General features: G+C 40.5%; 1 protein-coding gene across 1 annotated transcript in view; it reads right to left on the bottom strand.

Moving 5' to 3' along the window:
- Positions 1-19,888, bottom strand: part of MPP6 (membrane protein, palmitoylated 6 (MAGUK p55 subfamily member 6)) — a gene marked incomplete at its 3' end in the record, with an annotated part of 20,820 nt that extends 932 nt beyond the window's left edge. The window contains exons 1-8 of the mRNA XM_010156043.1: positions 19,772-19,888; positions 14,902-15,054; positions 7,975-8,127; positions 7,221-7,448; positions 5,964-6,095; positions 4,231-4,330; positions 3,623-3,691; positions 2,435-2,596 (exon numbers count right to left, since the gene is read on the bottom strand). Coding sequence (XP_010154345.1) covers positions 2,435-2,596; positions 3,623-3,691; positions 4,231-4,330; positions 5,964-6,095; positions 7,221-7,448; positions 7,975-8,127; positions 14,902-15,054; positions 19,772-19,888 — 1,114 coding nt within the window. The remainder of the gene's footprint in view (positions 1-2,434; positions 2,597-3,622; positions 3,692-4,230; positions 4,331-5,963; positions 6,096-7,220; positions 7,449-7,974; positions 8,128-14,901; positions 15,055-19,771) is intronic.
- Between the last annotated feature and the right edge of the window lie 2,780 nt (positions 19,889-22,668).

Consider the following 22,668-nt stretch of genomic DNA (forward strand, 5'->3'; position numbering starts at 1 on the left):
TGTGCTTAGTTCCTTTGTGGTACTCCGTCGCACCACGTGCAGTACTCATTCACATCACCTTTCTAATTAATCACTTAATACAATTATTATTTAAGTGACCTGGGAATCAAATGGAAATTTAACTCTCACATGCCAAATGCACTCCCGAAAATAACTGGGCACACATCAAAATCTGCCCCGCCCCCCAACCTCAGCACGTACTTTGCTCCCTGCAGCTGCCCTGGCACTCGGGGTAGAATTACCCAGGCTGGCTATAAAGGAAGTGGCTTAAATAGCAGCAGCAGCCCAGCCACCACAGCAGGACCGTAGTGGAGGCCAGCTAACGCTGCTTTCCAGGACCACTCACTCACCCTTCGAAGCAAGGCAAGCTCTCCGAGAGGAAAGCCAACGACCGAGTGAAACAGCAGCAGCTGTCTGGGGTGTTGGCTACACTGTGCAGTACAAACAGCAGTTACGCGTGGAGGTGAAAAATAAACTTAACTAAAACAGCAGGTTGTGGCCCACCTTGTTGTCCTATCACCGCATTACCTGCCCACCACTGGCATGTAATTAGTTTTGAACTCTAGAATATATCAAACACAACTCCCCGCTGATAACACTTGTACCTCCCCTTGGTGCTGCTCAGGAGGACATCAGCATATGAGAGTTAAATTCTCCCCCTTCCAGTAATTCCTGTCAGCTTCATTATTATAGAAAACTCAAGTCCCAGGAAAAATGTTCTTCTGAAGCTGTTAGCAACAGACATACCACTAGTTTTAGCCAAGATCCTACAGAAATAGTAAAACCAGAATGGTTGATACCATACCCAAAATGTAACCCCATCAGTTTGAAGTAGATCTTGGAGAAGGAGCTTTAACAGTTCCCAGCCTGAAGATGACTTAATGGTCCAGCGATCCGCACTGCGCCGAGCACGGCACTGCCTGCTCAGCACCAAGGACACGCTTTTGCCCGCAGCAGAATGGATCTGGTTTGGCCATTGAAAACTCAAACAAACCACCACACACACGGAAAACCCCTAGCCAAAAACACCCAACCCCCCACATACTCATCTGTGAGTAACCTGGGTAATCTTGTTCCAACCAAAGGCACTGAGGCCAACTGAGATTACTAATTACCTTACTTAAAATCTGAAGCAGAGAGGAGGTTCTGTAACGAACTGCGTGTGCACTGCGTAGGCATGCGGATTGCTAGGTCGGAAAAATTAATTAGTATGCCTTTGAAGGCACGTGCTTTCAAAAGCTCTAGGTAAAACCATTTTAACTGTGTTGCATGACTTAGCTATATTTAAGCATCTATACAGCGTTTTAGAGAAACCAGTAATTTTGAGGGCTTTTTAAAGGGGAATAAAGAATTTCAGAAGCAATACAAAGTGTTGTACTATTTTGCCAGTATGAAATAAAGAAACCTGCCCCTGGGAATCTCGTTAAAGAAGTAACACTGAGAAGTCAACCTTGCTATCAGCCACAGGCACCAATTCTCAGCCAGTGCTGGTGTCAGAGATTCAGCGAGTGAGGAGGGAGACTGGTTCTCTCACGTTGCACAATTTATCTTTATTACCTGTCCCTCCTCCCCTGTTACCAGACCTACTTCTTGCCCACTGAAAAGAGAAGGGAACAGACCGGTTTTGAAGTTCTGACAAGGAGGTGGCAGGAGGAGAATAATGATGTAGCTGGGGTGGACTTCTCCGGTCAGCAAACAGGAGGGGGCAGTTCAAAAAACATAAAGGTCTTGTGAATGAGCAAAGGAACAGTCGGGAAGGATGGGAAGCAAACAATTCTTCTGTAAGGGAGGAGGGTTTTTTCTGAATTTGGTAGGGAGAAACAAAGAAAGGTCATGGGCTTGAGGCTAGATGTACTAAACCATCAGTCGAACACTTGTTTTATTGAAAGCTTGTTGCTTTTCCCTACGTTTCTAATACTACAGTAACAATTTATAATGCCCCATCAGTCATCATATGTGTCTTGGTGATCACGAACACTAGTTTTATTGAAAGCTTGTTGCTTTTCCCTACGTTTCTAATACTACAGTAACAATTTATAATGCCTACGGTGCTTCTACAAACAGAAAAATAAACAGCAGACCTAAGAAACTCTGCTGGCTGTTCATTCAAAAGGCTACAAGAAACTTCCAGAGCCCCCTCAGCAACTGATGGTGACTGACACCGAAGGACGCCAGCGGACTGAAACACTGCACAGCCAAAAATTGCTTTTCTGCAGCAGCAGTAACATTTAACCGCTACTTAGGAGCATCTTCACTGCCACCACATGTTAGTCCAGTTGTCTGAGGAGATGAGCCTTTTGTGTTCCCGTTCTACACGATTTCTCTGCTCTGACAGAATAACTCCCACCCTGAATCACTGGGATAAACACCAGGTATTTTCCAGGTAAGCAGAGACTCAAAGTATGATATTACAATAGGAATGCTGACAACTCACATGGCACTGTAGTTCCAAACCTAGTAGGATTCAGTACTATAAACCTGTTCTTCAAACTTCTTCGCCCCACTCCTTGGGCCCCAATTAAGACCAGTGTTTTCCTCTGAAAGGGAGGCATTTTGGCTACTTCCTCATAGATCTGGATTTCATGACGATCGAATTCTACAGTGAGAAGTGCACAAAAAGCAGTTAATACACTGTCAGTACTGCAAGAAAAACAACCTAAGCAGTCCTGCTCTATATCAACACACCACAGGTGAAGATAAATAGCACTCAAAGGGCATTCAGCCGGATACAAGCCTTCTGGTTTTAAACAGGTGTGGGAGAAAAATAGTTACCCCTTCATGGACAGCATCAGGACAGATACTACCTTTACTTCCAATGAGGAAATTTGAGATAGATCAGGATGGGAAAACTGTGATCAACAATCTGTGAGTTTTCACAGAATCCCAGAATGGTTGAGGTTGGAAGGTGCCTCTGGAGGGCATCTGGTCCAACTCCTGCTCAGCCACGGTCACCTGGAGATGGCTGCCCAGAACCAGATGGCTGTTGACTATGTCCAAGGAGGGAGACTCCAACCTCTCTGGGCAAACTGAGCCGGTGCTCAGCCACCCTCACAGTGAAAAAAAGCGTTTCCTCATATTCAGAAGGAACCTCCTGTGTTGTTGCTTGTGGCCTGTCACTGGACTCCTCCGGAAAGAGCCTGGCTCTGTCCTCTTTGCACCCTCCCTTCGGGTATTTATACAGGTTGATGAGATTCCCCTCAAGCCTTCTCTTCTCCAGGCTCGACAGTCCCAGCTCCCTCAGCCTCCCCTCACAGGAGAGATGTTCCAGTCCCTGCATCACCCTCACACCTCCGTAACCCTTATAGGGAGAGGAGCCCAGCACACTCCAGGCATGGCATCACCAGCGTTGAGCAGAGGGGAAGGATCACACCCCTCAACCTGCTGGCAACAAAGCTTCCGCTTTCCTCTCTTTTAACGCAAGGCTCTTCTCCGACTTCCACCTACCGACGTAGGTGCGCATCACCACCGTATCTTCACCGGTCGCTATCACTTTTAAACCACAAAAACTATCTCACCCATCAAATTTATAATCAAATCTGTTACTGCAGATCTTTCAGCTTTGGATACACTAGGCTCTGCAAGTTTAGAAGAACCTGGACTCATATGCAATACCAAGAGGTACCTGCATTTCTTGTAGTGAGATACATCATCTTTTTCTTTTTTTTGCTGCTTATTGTTCCACAGAAAGGCCCTAGAAATAAAAATTGAGACAAACTCATCACTTTTGTTAAATATGTTCTTAGAAAGCTTTTTGCATGAACACATGCAAGTTTAGATTAATTACATTTACAAGGACTATTTTAGAATTTTTTATATACTACGACAGGAGATCACATCTATTTTCATCACATCAAACAGTGCAGTAAGAACAGAACACAGAGAAAAAATTAATTTTCCTAGAAAGCTTCGTATAAAGCAGCAGAAAAATCCATCAAACATGTATTAACTTTCGGTGTATACTATAAAAACATAATTAAAAAAGCGGTAATTCTTAGGCCTTTCCCACCCCATTAAGCTATTCATCAGCAGGTGACAAAAGCGATGCAGGTGCCTATGAAGGCTAAGCACAGAATTCAGCTTTTGTCCTTCAGTCAAAGCCAAAATAGAATAATCAGCATTTTGCAATATTCTCTATTCTCACACGGCAGTTTTCTAGGATCTATGAAGGCAGGAAAAGCAAAACAAATGGAGTCACAGCAACTTCTATTCCTGAAATTCATTAAAACTCACCTGAGTTGTCCCAGTCCCTCCTAACAAAAGCCTTTCTCTTCTCTTCCAGGAACTGGCTAGGAATAAGCCCTGCACTTCCTCCTTCTTTGACATGACTTGCCTGGGAAAGTGACAAACAAAACCATCGGTAACTTGTGGGAAGCATTTTCCTCACTGACACCGTGTCGGCTGACTTCCACACTGCCGGAGTTGCTCAGTGGTGAGCACTGCTACATTTACTACCGAGACCTGGTAATTCAAACTCAAACGTGGATACTAACATGGTGTCTTACAGAAACAGTGTCTTGCCATCGAGTATCAAAACTCAGGAAACTTAAATAGAACCGATGGGAGTGTCATTACTGGTTCCTATTAAGTTAGTAAGTTCCTATAGCCATAGGCTTTTGGCATCAAAATCCTAAATGGAATTCTATGGCTCCAGACACTGAACTCTGAAGTGACAAAACTCAAGACTTTAAGTGTAGTATTCTTGAGCTGCTCCAAACAGGTTCCAGTGCAGCTTCTGAACCGTCATTTCACAGCACACACCATTAACACACGCCTCATCATAGCTTCCAGCTTTTCACGTTAAGTAACTACAGACTGAAAATCTTAGTAGCTGAAGTATTCCCGCTCATACAAGTTTGGCTAAGACCGCCTATAAAATAACTTCATAGCAGGCTGAATTCTCAGCAAGCTTAACACACACAAACACACAGTTACGAAATGTTACACTTTTCTTCTCCATAACTGCTTGGCCTGTCTCAGCTCTCCAACTGGTATGCTTTTACCTGTGACTAACTGATTTTTTTTTACAGTTAGTCAGTCTTCAGTAACAGTTCAGCCTTTCTAGAAAGCACAAGGAAAACCCCCTTTTTTCCCAGTGGCATGATCTGCAGAGCAAAACGTGCAACACAGTCTGCTGGTTTAACGCATTTCATTTTTGCCACTGACGGAGCATTTAAGATTTATTTCTCTTGGACTCCCCAAGTTACAAGCTGAAGAATTGGAAGAGCAATACAGAAAGCAGCATGTAACCTAAATGTCAAGCTACTCGGGAGTTTTGGAGTGCCTAACTTCTGAAACTAATTAACTTGGCAGTAATAAATTTTCTGCCTTCGCTCACACTTTTTATTCTCTTTCTTGCTGTTAGTACTGTCACTGACAAACAACAGAATTCAGCAACAGTTGTTGATGTATATTCAAATACTTTTGTTGCTTTTAAGTCAGTCATATATATATACACTGCTCTCAAGTAACGTTTGGCGCACTACTGCTTGTTATCAGCAAAGGGTGAGCAATTTAGGAGTGGAAAGGGAAATTAATAATGCTCAACACTTTGCCTAGATTGCTACTGCCACTTGCAATTTTGAGTATCTCGGCTGAGAAAAGTGTCTTAAGGGTTCACTCATCCCACTTTCAAAGGCACTGAGGATGATTAACTGTCTTAAAAAAATAAAAGCAGCGCAAGCGCTGGATTACATCTCTACTGAAGGACTGAATGTAGAAATACAACCTTAAAGCAGGATGAATTGAGATAGTGCCAAACGCCTTATGAACATTCATTCTATTTTCTCTAGTATTTATTAATATGGTTAATATCTTGGTATTAGCTTGAAATTGGATTGCAGCAGAAATACTTGTTCTTATATCTACTGTTAAATGGAAGCAGACCATAATTTACAGAGTTTATTATTAAGGCAACTGGTGAAGCTTTTTGCATTTTGATTTTTTTTTTTAACCTTTTTACCAACCTGCCACCAATTTGGATCCTCTCGGTTTACAATCTGAAGAATTTCTCCTTTAGAAAATTTCAAACCTGCTTCTTTGCACGGGATGAGGTTGTCGTTATATGGATTATAATCAAAATGACACTTCACAAAAACCTGAAACGTGTAAAGATTTACAAAGTTTAAACATTATAAAATGCATTGGTACTAATTTATCTGTCAAACTGAATGTCTCTACCTACAGCATAAAACATCTGACAAGTTGCATTTGGCGAGTAAAATACAATCCATGGAAAAACTGCCATACACCAGCTGAGAGAGTGGAAATACTCAGCAGTGTAAACCTTGGCTGAAGGACCTTCACCATAAAAAGCCAACTGTCCTACAAAACACCCATTTTTGTATTTCAGTACAGACCACTCAATTAGCAGTCTGACTTCAAATGACTTAAAAATCTGAACATTCTCAGACTGTGAGCACTGAATTCAAGGCTTGTGGAACCTTAAGAACTAATTTTGCCATGAACTCAGTGTTTTAAGACAAACCAGACTGCTTAAAACTCAAATTTGATGCAGGAAATGAACCAGTAAGTTGCATGAGTAGTCTGGAAACATCTTTAAAGTTTTCCTACCAGGCTGGGGAGCAAAGGAAGCAGTCAGTGCACCTGCCTCAAACACAGCACGTTCCCTCAGCATCTACTCAGTGTAAGCACAGTCCATGACAGTCACGAGCACTAAGACCCACTACCTGAAGGAGTGTCTTAGGAGACGTTTCAAATGCACTGATTTCGCGCAACACGTTACCTCTGCAGCGGAGAAATCGACTGCCCACAGCAACAACAAATGGATAAGGGATAGCCACCACCCATCCATGTTCCTACTTAAGTCAGCGAGTCCAAACTCCTCTGCTGAATTCCACACGGGCACTGAGTGTGTTACAACCACACGCAGCTCACTGCAGCTCAGCGTGATCATCTCTAGGTCATCAGAGGTCACCGGATGTCAAAGAATCATGCTCGGAAGTATACAAACACTTACCAATCTTAGATACTAGTTACAGTTTTTTAAGCAGGCATATTAGGCGTGGTGTTAATCTACTAAATAAACCCATTTCCAGAATGTACTTAAAAGGTGAATACAGGTATCTATTTCAGCCTTGCTGCTAGCATTAAACACACAAAATAATCAACATCTGTCTAATCCAAAAGCTTAAAATAACGCATTATGTTAAATTACCAGGCAGAAGTTCATTGGACAGAATTGTTAGAAATCTGCTACTGACCTGTTGAGGAATAACAGTGTCTCTGTAGCTGGGGAGAATCTTCAGAGTGACACTGCCACTGATATTTTTCAGCAGTTCCTGCAATTCTTTTGGATTGTTTCCAACCTCGTGGCCATTCACCTCTTTTATAATGTCACCTACATGCAGAAGACCTTGTCGATCTATCATTCCGCCATGAAGAATTCGTGCTATTACCAGATCATTGTTCTCAACTCTAAAGGTAACACCCTGAAAGAGGCATGTGACACACCTAGTTTACCACTGCTGGAATTTCAATTTCGTTTTACCATTATCTCAAGCAAAAATATACAGCTATGGGATATTCCATCTCCCCCAATGAAAAGAGACAGTAATAGTTACTACAGTGTAAGAGTTCCTACTTCACAGGTAAGAGTCAGGCGACACGGAATTTTTTCAGACAAGGGTTTCATACGACTGAATGATGACTGTATTGTTACTTGACTGCATTCAATCCTGTCAGCTTGTACCAGGACCAAACAGACGTTGTGTTAGTCACTTATGCCAGCAAGTCATTCAGCTTAGCAACTGCCTATTCACTACCCCATGATTTCCTAAAGAGAACAGGATGGGGAACACACAAATATCTTCTTATTTCAACCTCTCAATGCTGATCCTATCACCCATTAAATTACACAATATAATAACGGAATTAATTAAAACATAATGCCAGAAATCAGGCAAACGTTCTCACTCGCACTTTAAATTGAAGAAACACTCATCTGCAATTACTTACCAGTGGCTCTCCTGCTCTTTTGTGAATTCCAAGGATACGAATAGCATCTACTGGAACAATCTGGTTGTTCACTGAAGAATTATTGACTTCTGGGCTAGAAGGAGGGGAATCATAACATTTTGAAGCCACAATATCATGTGCTTCCAAGAGTGACTGCAAAGGAACAGAAAAAGCCTTTTTTTAAAATCATGAAATAACCATTTGCAAAAGGATTTAGTGCTGAATGACCACTGAACCTGCCCTTTCGGGACCAGATCATAAAACTCTTACTTCATGTGGAATGGAGCAAAAATTGACATACAAGTACTGACAAGCCTGAGAAGCCTACTGTCGTGGCAAATAGGCTCTCTTTTGTAAATACAAAAGCTGCTTCTTAAGGAAGTGTTGGAGAAATTTAATGGATTTGGGAGGGATGTGTGATCTTGAAGAAGATGGAAAATGGAGTACCTAAAATAGTCTTTCACCTAATGAGACAGTATCTGAGCAAACGGTTAATGTAAATGAACTACCCACTGCAAAAAATGAAGATAACTCATCATTAGATACACGTGTTTAATGTAATAAAAATTTCCACCATGGTAATTTGGTTAATTACAAGTATTCAAGGTTTTCTAGCAATCTGCAGAATGAGTGCCTTCTGCTTGCATAAAGCCAAGGCAGAATTCTAGCACCAAATGAGTCCAAGTTGACAGAATTCACTTCTGGAAGACGAGAGCTCAGACCTTATAATTAATGGTGTTTTCACCAGTCCACATACCTAAATAGAGAGCAAAAGGTGGAGATCCAAATAAATATAATCATATTTGGAAGACATGGCAATTTAGACTTGATTTTCTTGTAAAAGATACTTTAAGATTTAAGGAAAAGATTTATAAGACAATACATACTGTTAAAACAAGATCAAACTTGTGGAATTAGACAGTGGAGACTTTCTGTCTCGAAGAGGAAAAGGGTCACCCTCTAGCCACCACATGTGGTAGTTCTGTAAGCCAGCTCTAAGCTAACGGTTGTGCAGCCATACGAGTTTAGTGCTAAACTCAACGTGCAAGGCACCAAAGTGTCACAAGGCTGAACAGTCATTTTAATCTGCTCACTAGACTGTGACCCTGCTGACACTTCACCTTGATGTTAGAAGGAGGTACTAATCACTGGTCTGCCCCTGCCATTAAGACTGCAAAGACAGCTGCGTATTGCGGCTGCTCTGATACGGTGGACAGAAACCAAATCAAATTAAATAGGAAAAACAATCATTTATTGAAACCAAACAGCTGTCAGATGGTAGCAATTTCTAATTCTTCATTACCCGAGACACATCCAATCCAGAAGCCAGGAGAACAGATCTCTGTTTGCCAATGTTTGCAAGCAACATTTCCGGATCTCTCTACATTTCCAAAATGAAACCAACTAGCATCAACTACATGTTTTAGACATTACGGCTAACAAAACTAGGTAGATATGTCAGTATGATACTTTCAATTTTCTCTTACATTCACATGCTACAACAAAGTGTTCTCAAACTTTCTGGCCACAAACCACTAGATTCCTCATGGATTCTTATGCATAAACATGCTTGTACAGCTCCCTGCCCTGAACGGTCATATAATTTATGAATCCACAGTCAAAAAAGACTACTAAGCTAACAGTCTGTGTCACCCTTTTCAAAATAACATGGCTCTAATATTCTTAATTTCTTAAATCTGACCCCACTCCACATTCTTATCCTATTTATTCACTCAGTTTTATGGATAAGCATTAAATCTTTCAACTACCGCTTAACCATCTTTCAATCACAGTATCTTTTTCCTGCTATTTACATGATGGCTGTCACAGAAGGGCCATCAAGGACAGTACATTGCTGCCCACAGTTAAAAAATTAGTTTCTCTAAGTTTACTGGTTTCCTTAAACTAACCCATAGTTAACTTATTACCTTCCCATACCTAACTCTGTTCTGAAACTCAGGAATATGCACCAATTTATGAGACTGCTTCCAGCCAGCCAGCCAGGTGACGGCATACCGTCCTGAAGAGCACTCAAACGAAGCCACCTGGCAACAGGGGCTGTGTGTCTGTTTCCACTGTTGGGCTACTCTCCAATATTTTATTGGAAAAAGTGATATCCTGTGCTCCTGCAACTCCAGAGCTCCCCTGGAATCTGACCTTTCCCGTACTGGTACTAGAACACTTAAAAAACCACTTCCAAAGTCCACAAAACAATAATTAACAACCATAAAACAGTGCACATTTTTCTCCATACGATGTATGTAAACAGGATCAGCTGACTATCCAAGACTGGATAACTGTAGGAAGGTTCTCATGGAAACAATGGCAATGTTGCTGGAATAAGGCATTTAGAAGAACTCTGCGTATCACAAGAGATCTCGCACAACAGACGTACAGTCCTGTGGCAGACAGCATGGCCCCTCTGGGCAAGAGACTGTCACGAAGGAATCCATAACCTGAGAACATACTGACTTCTTTACCGTAGTTTTCTGTGGCTGTGCTTAGTTGACTGGTTAAATAGATAAATAAAAAGCAATTCAGAATGCAGTAGACAAAGAAACATTACACATCCAAGGCTCTCTGCAGTGCTGACGCCAAGTTCACATTCAAAATGTGGTTTTCCTACAGAAGTTCTCAGCAGAACCTATGCAAGTTCTGAAGTATTGCCTGCCCTGCATGGTAACTAGTGCCCAACTGTAACCCAAGAGAACAATTAAATTACAAACTGTGGGCTGGGGGTATACACAAGAATAGAACAACTCTACGGACTTGAATTCAGGACTCCTTTCCTAAAACTTCAAGCCTCAGAAGTCCTTAAAACATTGCCATTCCTCTTCTATACACTAAGTATGTGCTAGACCTCTCTGATAACACTGTTTGAAAATTAGAACTTAAGACATGGGCTACAGGCCCCTAGTTCACATGTGGAAAGACGACATTTTTAAAAGCTGTTCTGGAAAAGTGAGGAAATCATTTAAGAACTTGGAGAAATCAGGGCAGGCTGGTAAGGAGGCATGAATATGTGGGAAAAATAACCCTACACAGTAGTTCTGGCTAGGAGGCAACTTAAGATCACTTTCCTAAATTAAACATTTCAAAAGTATGATTAGCCATTAAAGCTAACTATTAGAAGAAAAATATTGGCTGCTTTTCAGATTTTATTGCCAGCAGAATCTACTATTTTGGATGAACAGCTTGCACAATTTCTTGGAAAGGTGGAAATAACTGAACAACTCCTTCCATAAGCAGCAGGAGTGATTCTTCTGCATGTTTAACCACTCCAGCGGTGCAATACTTTCAACTCCTCTCTCTCCTCTCAAGGCAACCTCTCTTAACCACTCCTCTCCTGCTCTCCAGCTACTGCCTGGCAAGACTTGCTATAGGCATTTCTATGCACTGCACGTGCCAGCTGGCTCTTCAGCACACACTGCCCTGATGGCCAGCCATCAATACTGTGAAACTCCTAAGAACTTCCTATCTTCCACACTTTGAACCTTGAAAAGTTTAGTTAAAAGTAAAAGGGGTAAAAAATGGAAGGGAAGAAAAAGAAAGGAATGAAAGGAGAAGAGAGAAAAGGGTGGGAACAGACAGTCAAACATAACAATATAACCCTACACGCACCCGTACTCTGTAAGCCAGTCCCTCCCCCATGTGTCTTCTCTAAAGTGTGTAAAAGTAATGAAGGTCTGTAATTCGACATTTGCAGCACTAAATGACACATTCAAATAAGCTATTGCACTGATGACTTGTATACCGCACGTGAGGTAGGTGACAACTGTAAGATGACATGGATAAAGTGGCACCATTCAGTTGTAAAATACAGAATCAGCCTCTAAAACAGTTACACAATCATGCCATGAAACTTTAAAAGAGTCAAGTCAAGGTGGTTTGTTTACCCATGTACTGAACTGGAGAAAGGATGCAAATTACATTTTCTATAATTACAAATGACACATTTTTCTTATCTTCTTTACAGGTCCCTTCTTGCAGAATTTGGAATATGCTTCCTTGCACCAAATGAGGCAGAAAGGATAGCACTTGTTTCTTGAGTATCTAGTTAGTTTTCTGTGTCCTTTTCAGAGTGCAACAAGTATGTTCCCCAAGCCTTAGAAAGAATATTGCATCCACAGTTTGGTCTCCAAATTTTCCTAGAGGCTCTTCCCAGGTGGTCATAACTCCAATAACAGTTAAATAAAAACACTTAATCAAAATAATACGAATTTGGCCTCAGTTGTCTTTGTTGCCTGCCTCCAGATGGGGAACAGAAGCACAAAATTAAGGTCTGAAAAGTACACCCTAAGTTTAGTCTTCCAAACTGAATCACACCAGATCTACTTTTAAAAAGTAAGTCACTAGCTGCTTTTAGCCTGTATGCAGCAGCCAAAACTGCTGTTTCTGCAAATGAGACTGAAGGCCTCACAACAGGCACTTAGGAGAAAAAAAAAGCTAAAGCTACTTCAGACTTTGGTTCTTTTAAATGAACTCTAGTTGTAACAGAGCGAAGGATAAGGTAGTTTCCCAGGGCAGCATTTAACTATCATAACTATCAAATAGCTTTTTTCTCTTCCTTTTGTACCCAATTCTTCCTGCGCCATCCAGGTTTTGCAGGAAAGGAAGTAGGGAGCTCTAGAAATAGCTTATTTCTGTTACATACCCATGACTCACTGAACTGTATAGTGAAAGCAGCAGCATGCAATCTTCTTCACTGCATGCAATAATCATGACATGAATTTTTAAACTGGGTTGCACGGAAGAATCAACAAACTGCGAAGCAGAAGTCTGATGTTGACACTAAACAAATTAGAGGTTGTTTCCATAAAAACCAGAACGATCGGACGAAATAGATTATGGGAAAGCATCAACATGCTTTAATAAGGGGAAGTCATGCTTCTCAAATCTAGTGAAGTTCCCCGAAAGACTCACCAAGCACAGCAGTGAGGCAGCTGCAGCTCCTAACACAGATCAATCTCCAAAATGCCTTAGACAGATTCCTTTTATCAGTCTTTTAAAGAAACAAAGCTACTATAGGATAAGCAGTAAGCCAAGTGGATGAAAATACTGGTTAAAAGACAGAAATATTGGGCCAGGAGTATAGTATTACTAGTTTTCACAATTCAGCTGCCACAGGACTCTGGGCTCAGTCCTACACCTGCCAGTACACTGGCACATCAGGTAAGCGATCTAGGAAATGGGGGTTTGCTGATGCTGCTGAACTATTCCAGGAGCAAAACAAGTGATTGTAACCTGCAGGAGCACCTCATGAGCAACAGAGTGAGAACAAGGCAAATGACATTCAACTCAGACTGCAAGGGAAAGCACAGTCCTAATGTAACAGGAGCTGACAGGCTCAGAAGTGGTATCTCAGAGGTGTAAACAGTACAAAACCAAACCAACCAACCAATCCACCTCTGTTTACTAAGCCTAGAAGTACCGGTTCTTTACTGAGAGGGCGATCAAACACTGGAACAAGCTTCCTAGAGAGGTGGTTGATGCCCAAAGCCCATCAGCATTTAACAGGCATTTGGACAACACCCTTAATAATACGCTTTAATTTTTGGTCAGCCCTGAAATGGTCAGGCAACTGGGACTAGATGATTGTTGTAGGTCCCTTTCCACTGAACTATTCTATTCTAGATCCAGAGATCATTGCCGCAGTGCCTTTCAAAGGTCAGTCTACTACAGCACTTCACTTTTCATCTTTCGATTCATCCCCTTCAGTCTGTCAGCTTTAGTTTCTCTATCTAACACAATGGTTCTTCGTCACGTCTGTCACTCCACCATTTGGCCCCCAGTTCCAATCGTTTTGCACTGTAACTACCAATTCCTCCAAACTCACTTTCTCCTCTTCCAGCACCAAGTTCTGCTACGGGATCAAGGACTGATCTGCAGGTTTATTCACCTGTAAGTCTCCAAACAACAGTTTTTGATCCCTTAGCTATGATGCCCTTCTGGGCAAGTAAGAGCACAAGGGAGGCAGAGGCACTGTCAGCACACAGAATAGCAACTCCCTCAAAAGCTGAGCTCTTAGAGCGATCCCTCTTCCAACAGGCCACACCACAGCTTGACAGCATTTCCAGTGTTTATCTGTGTTAAAGGGTAATGCACCTCACTGCTATGTTTGTATAATGTGTAGCTGAAAATTTAGAAAACAAAACGTGCGTTTAAACTCATATACCCAAAAAATGCATATGACTCTACACCTGTCTGCCAAAAGAAGCACATCAATAGTGTGGCAAAAGGTTTGCTTGTGTTCCACAGGATACCTATACCTAAGTACTAAAGTCAGCTGATGCCTGCCTGGAAAGTCCCGAATCTACCACGGTTTTACAAACCCTAATCTCCAAGGGCCAGTATGGAAGCTGGTAATAGAATGGCAGCTATGGAAAAACATCTGCTTTGGACAAGCGTATCTCAAAACTTTACTTATGTGACGTGCATCAAGAGGGAGAGGGATGCAGTCTCAACTTGGGCTGCAGTGCAGATCGCATCACAGAAGAATCACATTCATTCCCTTGGCAAACTGTACCTCTTACACATAAGTATGAATGCCAACAGCTGAAGCAAAATGCAGAATGGTCAGTATCAAGAACTGAGACCAACTGGAAATGCTAAGGATGAAGCCTTCAGGGAAGTGCTATGGAAACTCCAGTCATACAGGAAGTAAAATTTATCCAAGAATTATAACAGAAATTCCAGTGGATTTCACTACAATGAATGAAGATATTCTTGAGGTGATATCAAAGAAAATTGTGCTCATTCTTAACCCAACATGGCTTCTGCTTTACCTTTCATTCAGAGTAAAATCCTATATATTAAAATTTGATACAGTTCAGGTTTTGTTTCATTCTTATTCCTTCATTCTTATTCCTAGATCCGTATGTGGACACTGATAAGGTAAGTTAGTAATGTACAGTAAAAAGATGGCACCTGAAAATGAGGCTCCTTGAGTATTCCAACCAACTCTGCAATATTTTCATCTTTGTTTACTAAGGGACTGATGTCTTCAAGAATTTCATTCACCAACTCCAGGTTGTTGTCACTGACAGCCTCAAGTTTAGAATCTTCCAGTCGCTCATGAGCCTGTAAGATTAAATATATGAGATTATACTGTTAATAAGTCTGAAGTAGTTTCAATTTATAGACCTCTCAAATAATTTCTTGGTGCAACCTTTAGCAGGAAAGCCGGGAAAAAATAAAAGTCACATATAGTATAATCTGTATATTTTATCTTTATAGCTGCCGAAGGATTTTGCATGCTTAACTGCGTGACCCAACCAGGTTTATAAGCAGCACCTGTCAAATGCTTGTGTGTCCCTGTTTCCTGTAACCTCTAAGCTATATACACCCAACAGTTGTCTCTGAACCCAGGCCCCTCCCATTCAAACACCCTCAAAATTCTCACAGAAAGTCTGCACAACTAAAGGAAATGCTAAAGAAAAGTCTGTGCAAAGCTGGCTAACAGTAGCAGGGGCTGCATTACGAAGAGTGTTGCCACAACGTTGAGCTCTACTCAGCACTGATGAGGCCACACCTGGAGTACTGCGTACAGTCCTGGACATACTGGAGAGACTCCAGTGAAGGGCCACAAAGATGATGAAGGGACTGGAGCACTGAGAGATGGGACTACTGAGCCTGGAGAAGAGGCTTAGGGGAGGTATCAGTCGGTGTAAATACCTGAAGGGAGGAGAGGAAGGAGGACAGAGGACAGAACCAGGCTCTTTCCAGTGATGCCCAGTGACAGCACAGGAGGCAATGGGCACAAAGTGAAACACAGGAAGCTCTGTGGAAACAGTTTTTCCACTGTGAGGGTGACTGAGCACTGGCACAGTTTGCCCAGAGAGGTTGGAGTCTCAACCTCTTCAACAGCCATCTGGATGTGGTCCTGCGCAGCCATCTCCAGGTGACCGTGGCTGAGCAGGAGTTGGACCAGATGCCCTCCAGAGGCACCTTCCAACCTCAACCATTCGCTGATTGTGTGATAACTTTTCATCCCTTTCAGAGCTATTGCCGTAGACATAATCCTTTCCTAAACACTGCAGATACTTAAATTCATTGGAAGGTAGGAGCTTTCAGCTGCAAGAGAAACATCTCTCAAATCCAAAGGCTTCACTTATTTATTACAGGTAGTGCTGTATCACAAATTTAGGGGTAAGAGGAGGCCAAAAATAACTAAGATTCTCAATGCATTCAATTAAGAGTTATTTACAACACCATAGCAACAAGAAGTTCAAAAAAGAATGATTGCTTTGGCATGTAAAAACACAACAAATAAGAGATATATTTGGGAGTCATCTACATATACTTCCCACATATTTAATTTGAAGGTATGTGCACACATCTGCTTTCTTATTAGCGCTTTAAAACAGATGTTAAATACAATTTTGCTAAAACCAGAAAACTTTCGTTTCCTGAAATCATCTGACTATTAAATTCTACTTCATGTCTATAAAATGGTATTTCTGCAGGAGTGATGATCAAACACTGGAAAGGCTAACTTAAAATAAAGACATTTCAAACATTCCCCAACACCAACACACACAAACCAAATGACCATGATTACAAAGTCATAGGAAACTTGGCACCTACACACATTCTCCTTAACAAGGAAATGCCATTTTGTACATAAAAATTAAAGTTTACTCCTTTTACAGCAAGTAAAACCACAAATCTATTCACTTTTAAACATTCTCCAACGGCAAACCCTTTATAAGATTAGAGAATAAGGATTACCTTCTTTCACACTCGTTTTCTTTAAAATACTACAACTAACAGAGAGTATAATTTAAATACAAATATCCTCACTCTTCACCCCAAAATCAAGGCCACGTATATACTGGGAATCATAAAGTGTGTAAGTCAACAACCTCTGATTCTGTAATTTACTGAGGGGTTGCAGGATATGCAGTGGTATAAATAAATTTTTTTTTTTTTTTTTAAAGAATAAGCTAAGAAGGAATAAACTAACCAAGACATTGCTTTTATTTTTTTCAGTTCAGTTCATCATTTCAGAAGCAGTGATACTGAATTGGGTCTTTTGATTCATTTAATATTCATTATACCTGACAAATGTTCAAATAGTAAGGCTTTTGCCTCCAACAATCTGACATTCTAAAAACTGGACTCCATGTTTATAGATAATTCCTAAGATGTTTCCTTGGCTTGGGTTAGGCATTCTCCTGATAAGCTGTAGGCTATGCTACAATAGTAAAAGCAACAGTGTGACTGCAGAAAAGAAGATAAAAGTTTTGAGGTTCAAAAGATTAGTTAACAATCCAGGAGAACAGAATTTTGGAAGACAGATCAGTAGCAAAACTGAGTAAAATTCATGCATGTTCCAAATTCAACAACTGTTTTCAAAAAAGCATAACAATTCCAAAGGCCAGAACATACACCTCAGCAATGGAAAGACATGAACCGGTTGGAGCAAGTCCATAGGAGGCCACGCAGATGCTCAGAGGGCTGGAGCACCTCTGCTATGGGGACAGGCTGAGAGAGTTGGGCTTGTTCAGCCTGGAGAAGAGAAGGCTCCGGGGAGACCTTCCAGTACCCGAAGGGGCCTACAGGGAAGCTGGTGAGAAACATTTTACCAGGGCCTGCTGTAATAGGACAAGGGTAATGCTTTAACGCTAAAAGAGGATAGATATAGACAAGGTATAATGAAGATATTTTTTACAATGAGGGTGGTGAAACATGGGAACAGGTTGCCCAGAGAAGTGATAGAAGCCCCATCCCTGGAAACATTCAAGGTCAAGTTGGACAGGGCTCTGAGCAAGCTGATCTAGCTGTCACTGCAGGAACCTTCGGAAGTCCCTTCCAACCCTAACTATTCTATGTTTCTATACACGTCAGTAAATGACATGAGAATACATTTAACAGTGATTACAGTTACTTCCCCTTTCCCCTCCACCTGCTGAAGAACGGAAAGGTAGAGTAAAAGAGCCCTGTCCCAAAAAAAATGTGTAAATCCTACCTTGATGCCTTTATTCTACTCAGAAAAAGCGTGAAACGCAATTGTAAAAGATTAACTTTGCATTGCAAAATATTATAAACAAACTGCTATGCTTTTTGCTTGCCTTCATTTTTTAAGGATTGAAAATTTAAAAATAAGCTTGTATGGCTCATGGCACATTTCTCTATGTTTCTTTTTGTCCTTTTGGGATACTTTACATCATGATTAGTCTTAATATCTGACTAATGAAGGAAAATTAAAAAGCTTCTATGTTTCTGGCCTGGTCTGAAATGAATCTGCTTAAATAATCTGAGCATCTCAGGGTCCTGAAAATTGCCTATTCTGTTAAAACTAGTTCTTCTAATAGAAAAACAAATGTTACGTATTTTTAGATACAACTGGATATATGTGAACTACATATACTCCATGAAATGTGTTATCATTTTGATCTTGTCCTTATTTAGTCCTGCTAGTTAGGACTGAATTTTTGGGTTTAATTCTGAAATAATTACAAAAGAAAATATGAGTGTGGTCATGCCATATGAACACAATTAAAACCTTTCAGCATTATATATAAAGCAAGTTTATAGTTAAGAATTTGTTTCCATTACAAGCACTTTTTTACATCTGCTAGTCATTAAATTGCACATAATTGTAATTGGCCGTTAAAGCACAAATTCTTGATAAGAAAAGAAATGCTTTGCAAGGAACATTTTCTTCATGATAAATATTAAAGATGACGTATGCAGCAGATACTGAAGACGAAAGAACTTAAAGTCAGAAAATGCTTTTACTTACTCTGGTAAATTTAGTACACAAATCTTTCCCTCTGCAGTCATCTCACTAGCAGATGTGACATTTCCATTAATTCTAAGTTTATGACTGTGCAATGTCTTCCAATTACAACAGATTCTTTTGAACAGCTAAACAGAAGTAAATTCTTCTATGGCTTCTTATGAGAAGTTTTCCTTTACAGATTTTTATACTGAGTAAAATCCCTGAACAACAATCCTTTAGCTTTACAAAGTATTTCATGCCTGCCCAGAGGGCATTGCTTTCAGATGTCTATTCATGTTAAAGAGACAGGTACATTTAACTGGTTTTTCCTCATGAAAGGGGCTTATTTTTATGAAGAGAAAGTGCCGTGTAATATTGACTGCATCTCCTACTGGTAAGATCAGATATATTTTAACTACAGAGTCCAAAGCTTTTTTGGACTTTTTTTAAATATCACCTTACATATTTACAATTGATTGCCACCATCTATAAAGAAAACATTTTCATAATGCAAGACCAAAACTAAGGACAGCCCATGTCTCAGAGAGCTGACAACATCCCAGCATCACTCTGAGATCCAGGAAAGGGCATGGAGAGAATATTTCACTGGGCTGGATCAGAAAGTCGTTTTGAGCCAAAGACAAAAAGAAAGCTTGTTTATGCCATGAGGGAAGGAAGGTTATTGCTCTCACTTTTCATCTTTGGCAAAAATGCTAAAAGTGAGAAGGCATATGGGTTTTGCACACAACAGTGGTCATGATACTATATTAAAACCAACTGCTTCAAATTTCAAGTTTTTTGACATTTTCTTCATAAATAATGTTACCACATTATTTCTGGGATCTCTGAATTATTTTTCTTCCTCTAGAATCCTCCATGTAACAATAAATCAGCACGGAGAGAAATCACATTATACTAAATCTTCACCTTCAAGAACTCCTTCAGGTCTTTTAATAAGACATACCATACACAAAAGCCATTGTTAATCCCTTCACCCGTACTCAGTGTTGACACAATAACTTAAGAGTTAAAATATTTCTGGATTCTACCCAGAGCAGCAAGTCGAAATACCTTTGCAAGTGATCTTACAATAGGGTTTTCCATAATTCCTTTAAGAAAAATCAGGTCTATTTCTTCAGCGCCTGTCGATGTCGGTAGATCAGTAAGGTTATCCAGGACCTGCTGCATGGCTGCTGACAAAACAAAAACAAAAGTAAGTACTGACCAAAGTAAGCTTGCATAAATAGTAAATTTATGCAAATTTAAATAGCAAATTGCAAAAAGCTCTGGGAAACACCACAGTATTAACTTCAGAGATGTTACACAGCTAATTACATCTACTGAGAGCAAGTGGACAGAATGGAAAAAGAACTTCTGTTGGTTTGTTTGAAAGATGGAAATAAAGGATCTGTGCAAATCCTTATCACCACAATCAACTTAAACCCAGGCCCAGAACACTCCTTTCAAGGTTTGATACTACTTAAAGATTGAAAAATTGAAAAAAACCAAATAAGTATAGACTATGTATAAGGTATGCATAATCTCCTAAGTACAATAAAAGCAACTCATTTGTGACTTCATCAAGTTTTCAGCCCTCATACCAACCGTCTACAAGTTTTACAGTGCTTGTATAGGCAGATGTCACTGTTTCTGAAATGAACGCATAGTTCCAAACCAATTTTTTTTGACTAAAAATTTACTTCCAAGGCAGCTCTTACCTTGGGGACACTTGTGTCCATCCCCAGCACCCCTTTACAGCCAGTTTGGACTTACCGCACTCCAGCACTAAGTGTAGATGGTGCAGATGCTAACACCAACCTGGCACCACAACACATTACAGTGGGAATTATATCCTGCAATGCAAAATATAAGCATGCCTGCCCAGTATCCTCAGTGGAGATTTTCTTGACTCTCTACAGATTCACAGAGAGAACTGCAGCAACTTGGGTGAGAGTGAACAGTGGTGCCGAGAAAGTCAGAAAATCCCACCATCCCAGCTGTGCTGTCCTGTGAAGCCACTGAGGTGAGTGATGGGAATTTATTTTATAATTGTGTGCTTCGACCCTCCCATTTGACACCAAGCTGAACAAAACAGATCTTCTATGTCACACAACAGGTTCCGTATGTTCACATATTACAGAGATCTCGTGCATTTGGGCACGTGTGCAGCAGCCCTTAGCAGGGATTACGTTAGCCAGCCCCGAGCTTGCAGATAGGAAGACATGCCAACGTAGGCTGAGCACCGCTGGTGACAGTTGGGATGTCCTTCGCAATTTCCTGTTTTCCAACCTATGACTAAATATTCTTATCTTCTTGTTATCTTAGGAGTGAATAACCTAAACTGCTCTTGTTTTTAACTGTATCCTTTTAAACTCCTGAAGACTTCTATGTGCATGCTCAGACAGACGGATACACAGGTATACTAACATCTCCTGTTGAGATCCCCAGCAAGCTAAAAAGCATTAGAACAGCCACTGTGTACTGCAGTGCTCCGCACGTTGCACAGCGGCATACATCAAGAGAATCACAGCGCCTATATGCCGCTTCTCCCACGCAGGGATTTACCCTTAACTTTCCTCATGGCTTTATAATGAAAGCTATTGTGAGACACTGCACAGTAACAGAACAAACAGCATTTCTCAACACCTACTTTCTAATTTCAATTCTTCCTAGAAAATTCTACTGCAAGGAAAAAAAAAAAAGTCTGGCCATTCTTTCTATCAAGTGGAACTGACTTTTCAACAATCAAATCATCTTGTGTGCCACATTTTAACCACAGCAGTTATTTTCAAAAACTGCAGTCTTTTGACAATGTTTTAACCATACTTCTCACTTTCAAAAAGTGAATCTTCTGTGAAACCATGAGTAGGAGGGAAAATAACACCTACTTTATGCTTTCAGTTTTTGAAGCAATATTATTTCTACTTCTTAATAGACAAAGTGCTGTTAGCAATTACACATTACATAAAGTCACCAAATCAACCTGTAAATAGTCCACATCTTCCTCAGACTAGGTATGTCCTATATCTTCACTAGTTCAGCTGCAGATGCAGCTGCATTGTTTCACGTTTTCTTAACTCCCAGTTACAGATTCATGACTCCTAAAGCATTCATTAGAGCATCTGCAGAAGTAGACAGATGTGTCTAGCCAATTTACATAGTGTACTAGGTGCTGCGTAAATACTTCAAGTGTTATAATAATAAGCTTTCTTTACATTTTTAACAGTTTTGTAAATTGATTTTAAGGGACTTCAGGTTGTTCTTATAAATAATCTGAGTAAAAATGCACCGCTTCCTTTAGGTCAAAGTACGCATCTCAACTCCCAGTTGCAATTCTAGCAATCGATGCTGACGGTGGCATGCATAATAAAAGCCATTCCTTATATATCTCCATGTTAATAAGCTGTTTCCTATATAACTCTTTCAGAATTCTGCCTATCTTAAATAATCCAATTAGGAAAATAAAATCCTTGCATAAAAACTTCATCATCAAGGAGAAACTGTAATGACTTTCAAGCTTTGTGCAGCTAGACAGTGCATCTTCCAATGAATATTTAATAAAGGTTACACAAATTCTGGTATCAAAAAAGCTTAAGTATATTTAGCATTCGTGGAAAGCAGCAAACGCCTTTATCAACATGCAGAATTCAAAATATTCACAAAGGCACATTTGCATCCCAGGTGACCACAACCAAAACCAGCTTTTTTCCAAAATGACTTCCTATTGCTGTGCATCTGACTGTTGCCTTGTCTCACGGCAAAGCTATCAAGGCAAGAGTCTTCTTAGCTACAAACAGTGCTGCCTCCATATTAGAAAGAAAAAACAACCAACCAAGCCAAAGGTAGGCATATGGAAGTTGGGATAAGGCACCTTTACTCACCCTGGACTGTTTATGTTTGAACCCAGTGTGGGGTCTCTATATTGCCACAACACTCAGCATAGCTAGTTTCCCATCTTAAAGGGAAGA

The sequence above is a fragment of the Eurypyga helias genome, unplaced genomic scaffold (assembly GCF_000690775.1).
Source record: "Eurypyga helias isolate BGI_N326 unplaced genomic scaffold, ASM69077v1 scaffold3317, whole genome shotgun sequence".
In the NCBI taxonomy this organism is placed as follows: domain Eukaryota; kingdom Metazoa; phylum Chordata; class Aves; order Eurypygiformes; family Eurypygidae; genus Eurypyga; species Eurypyga helias.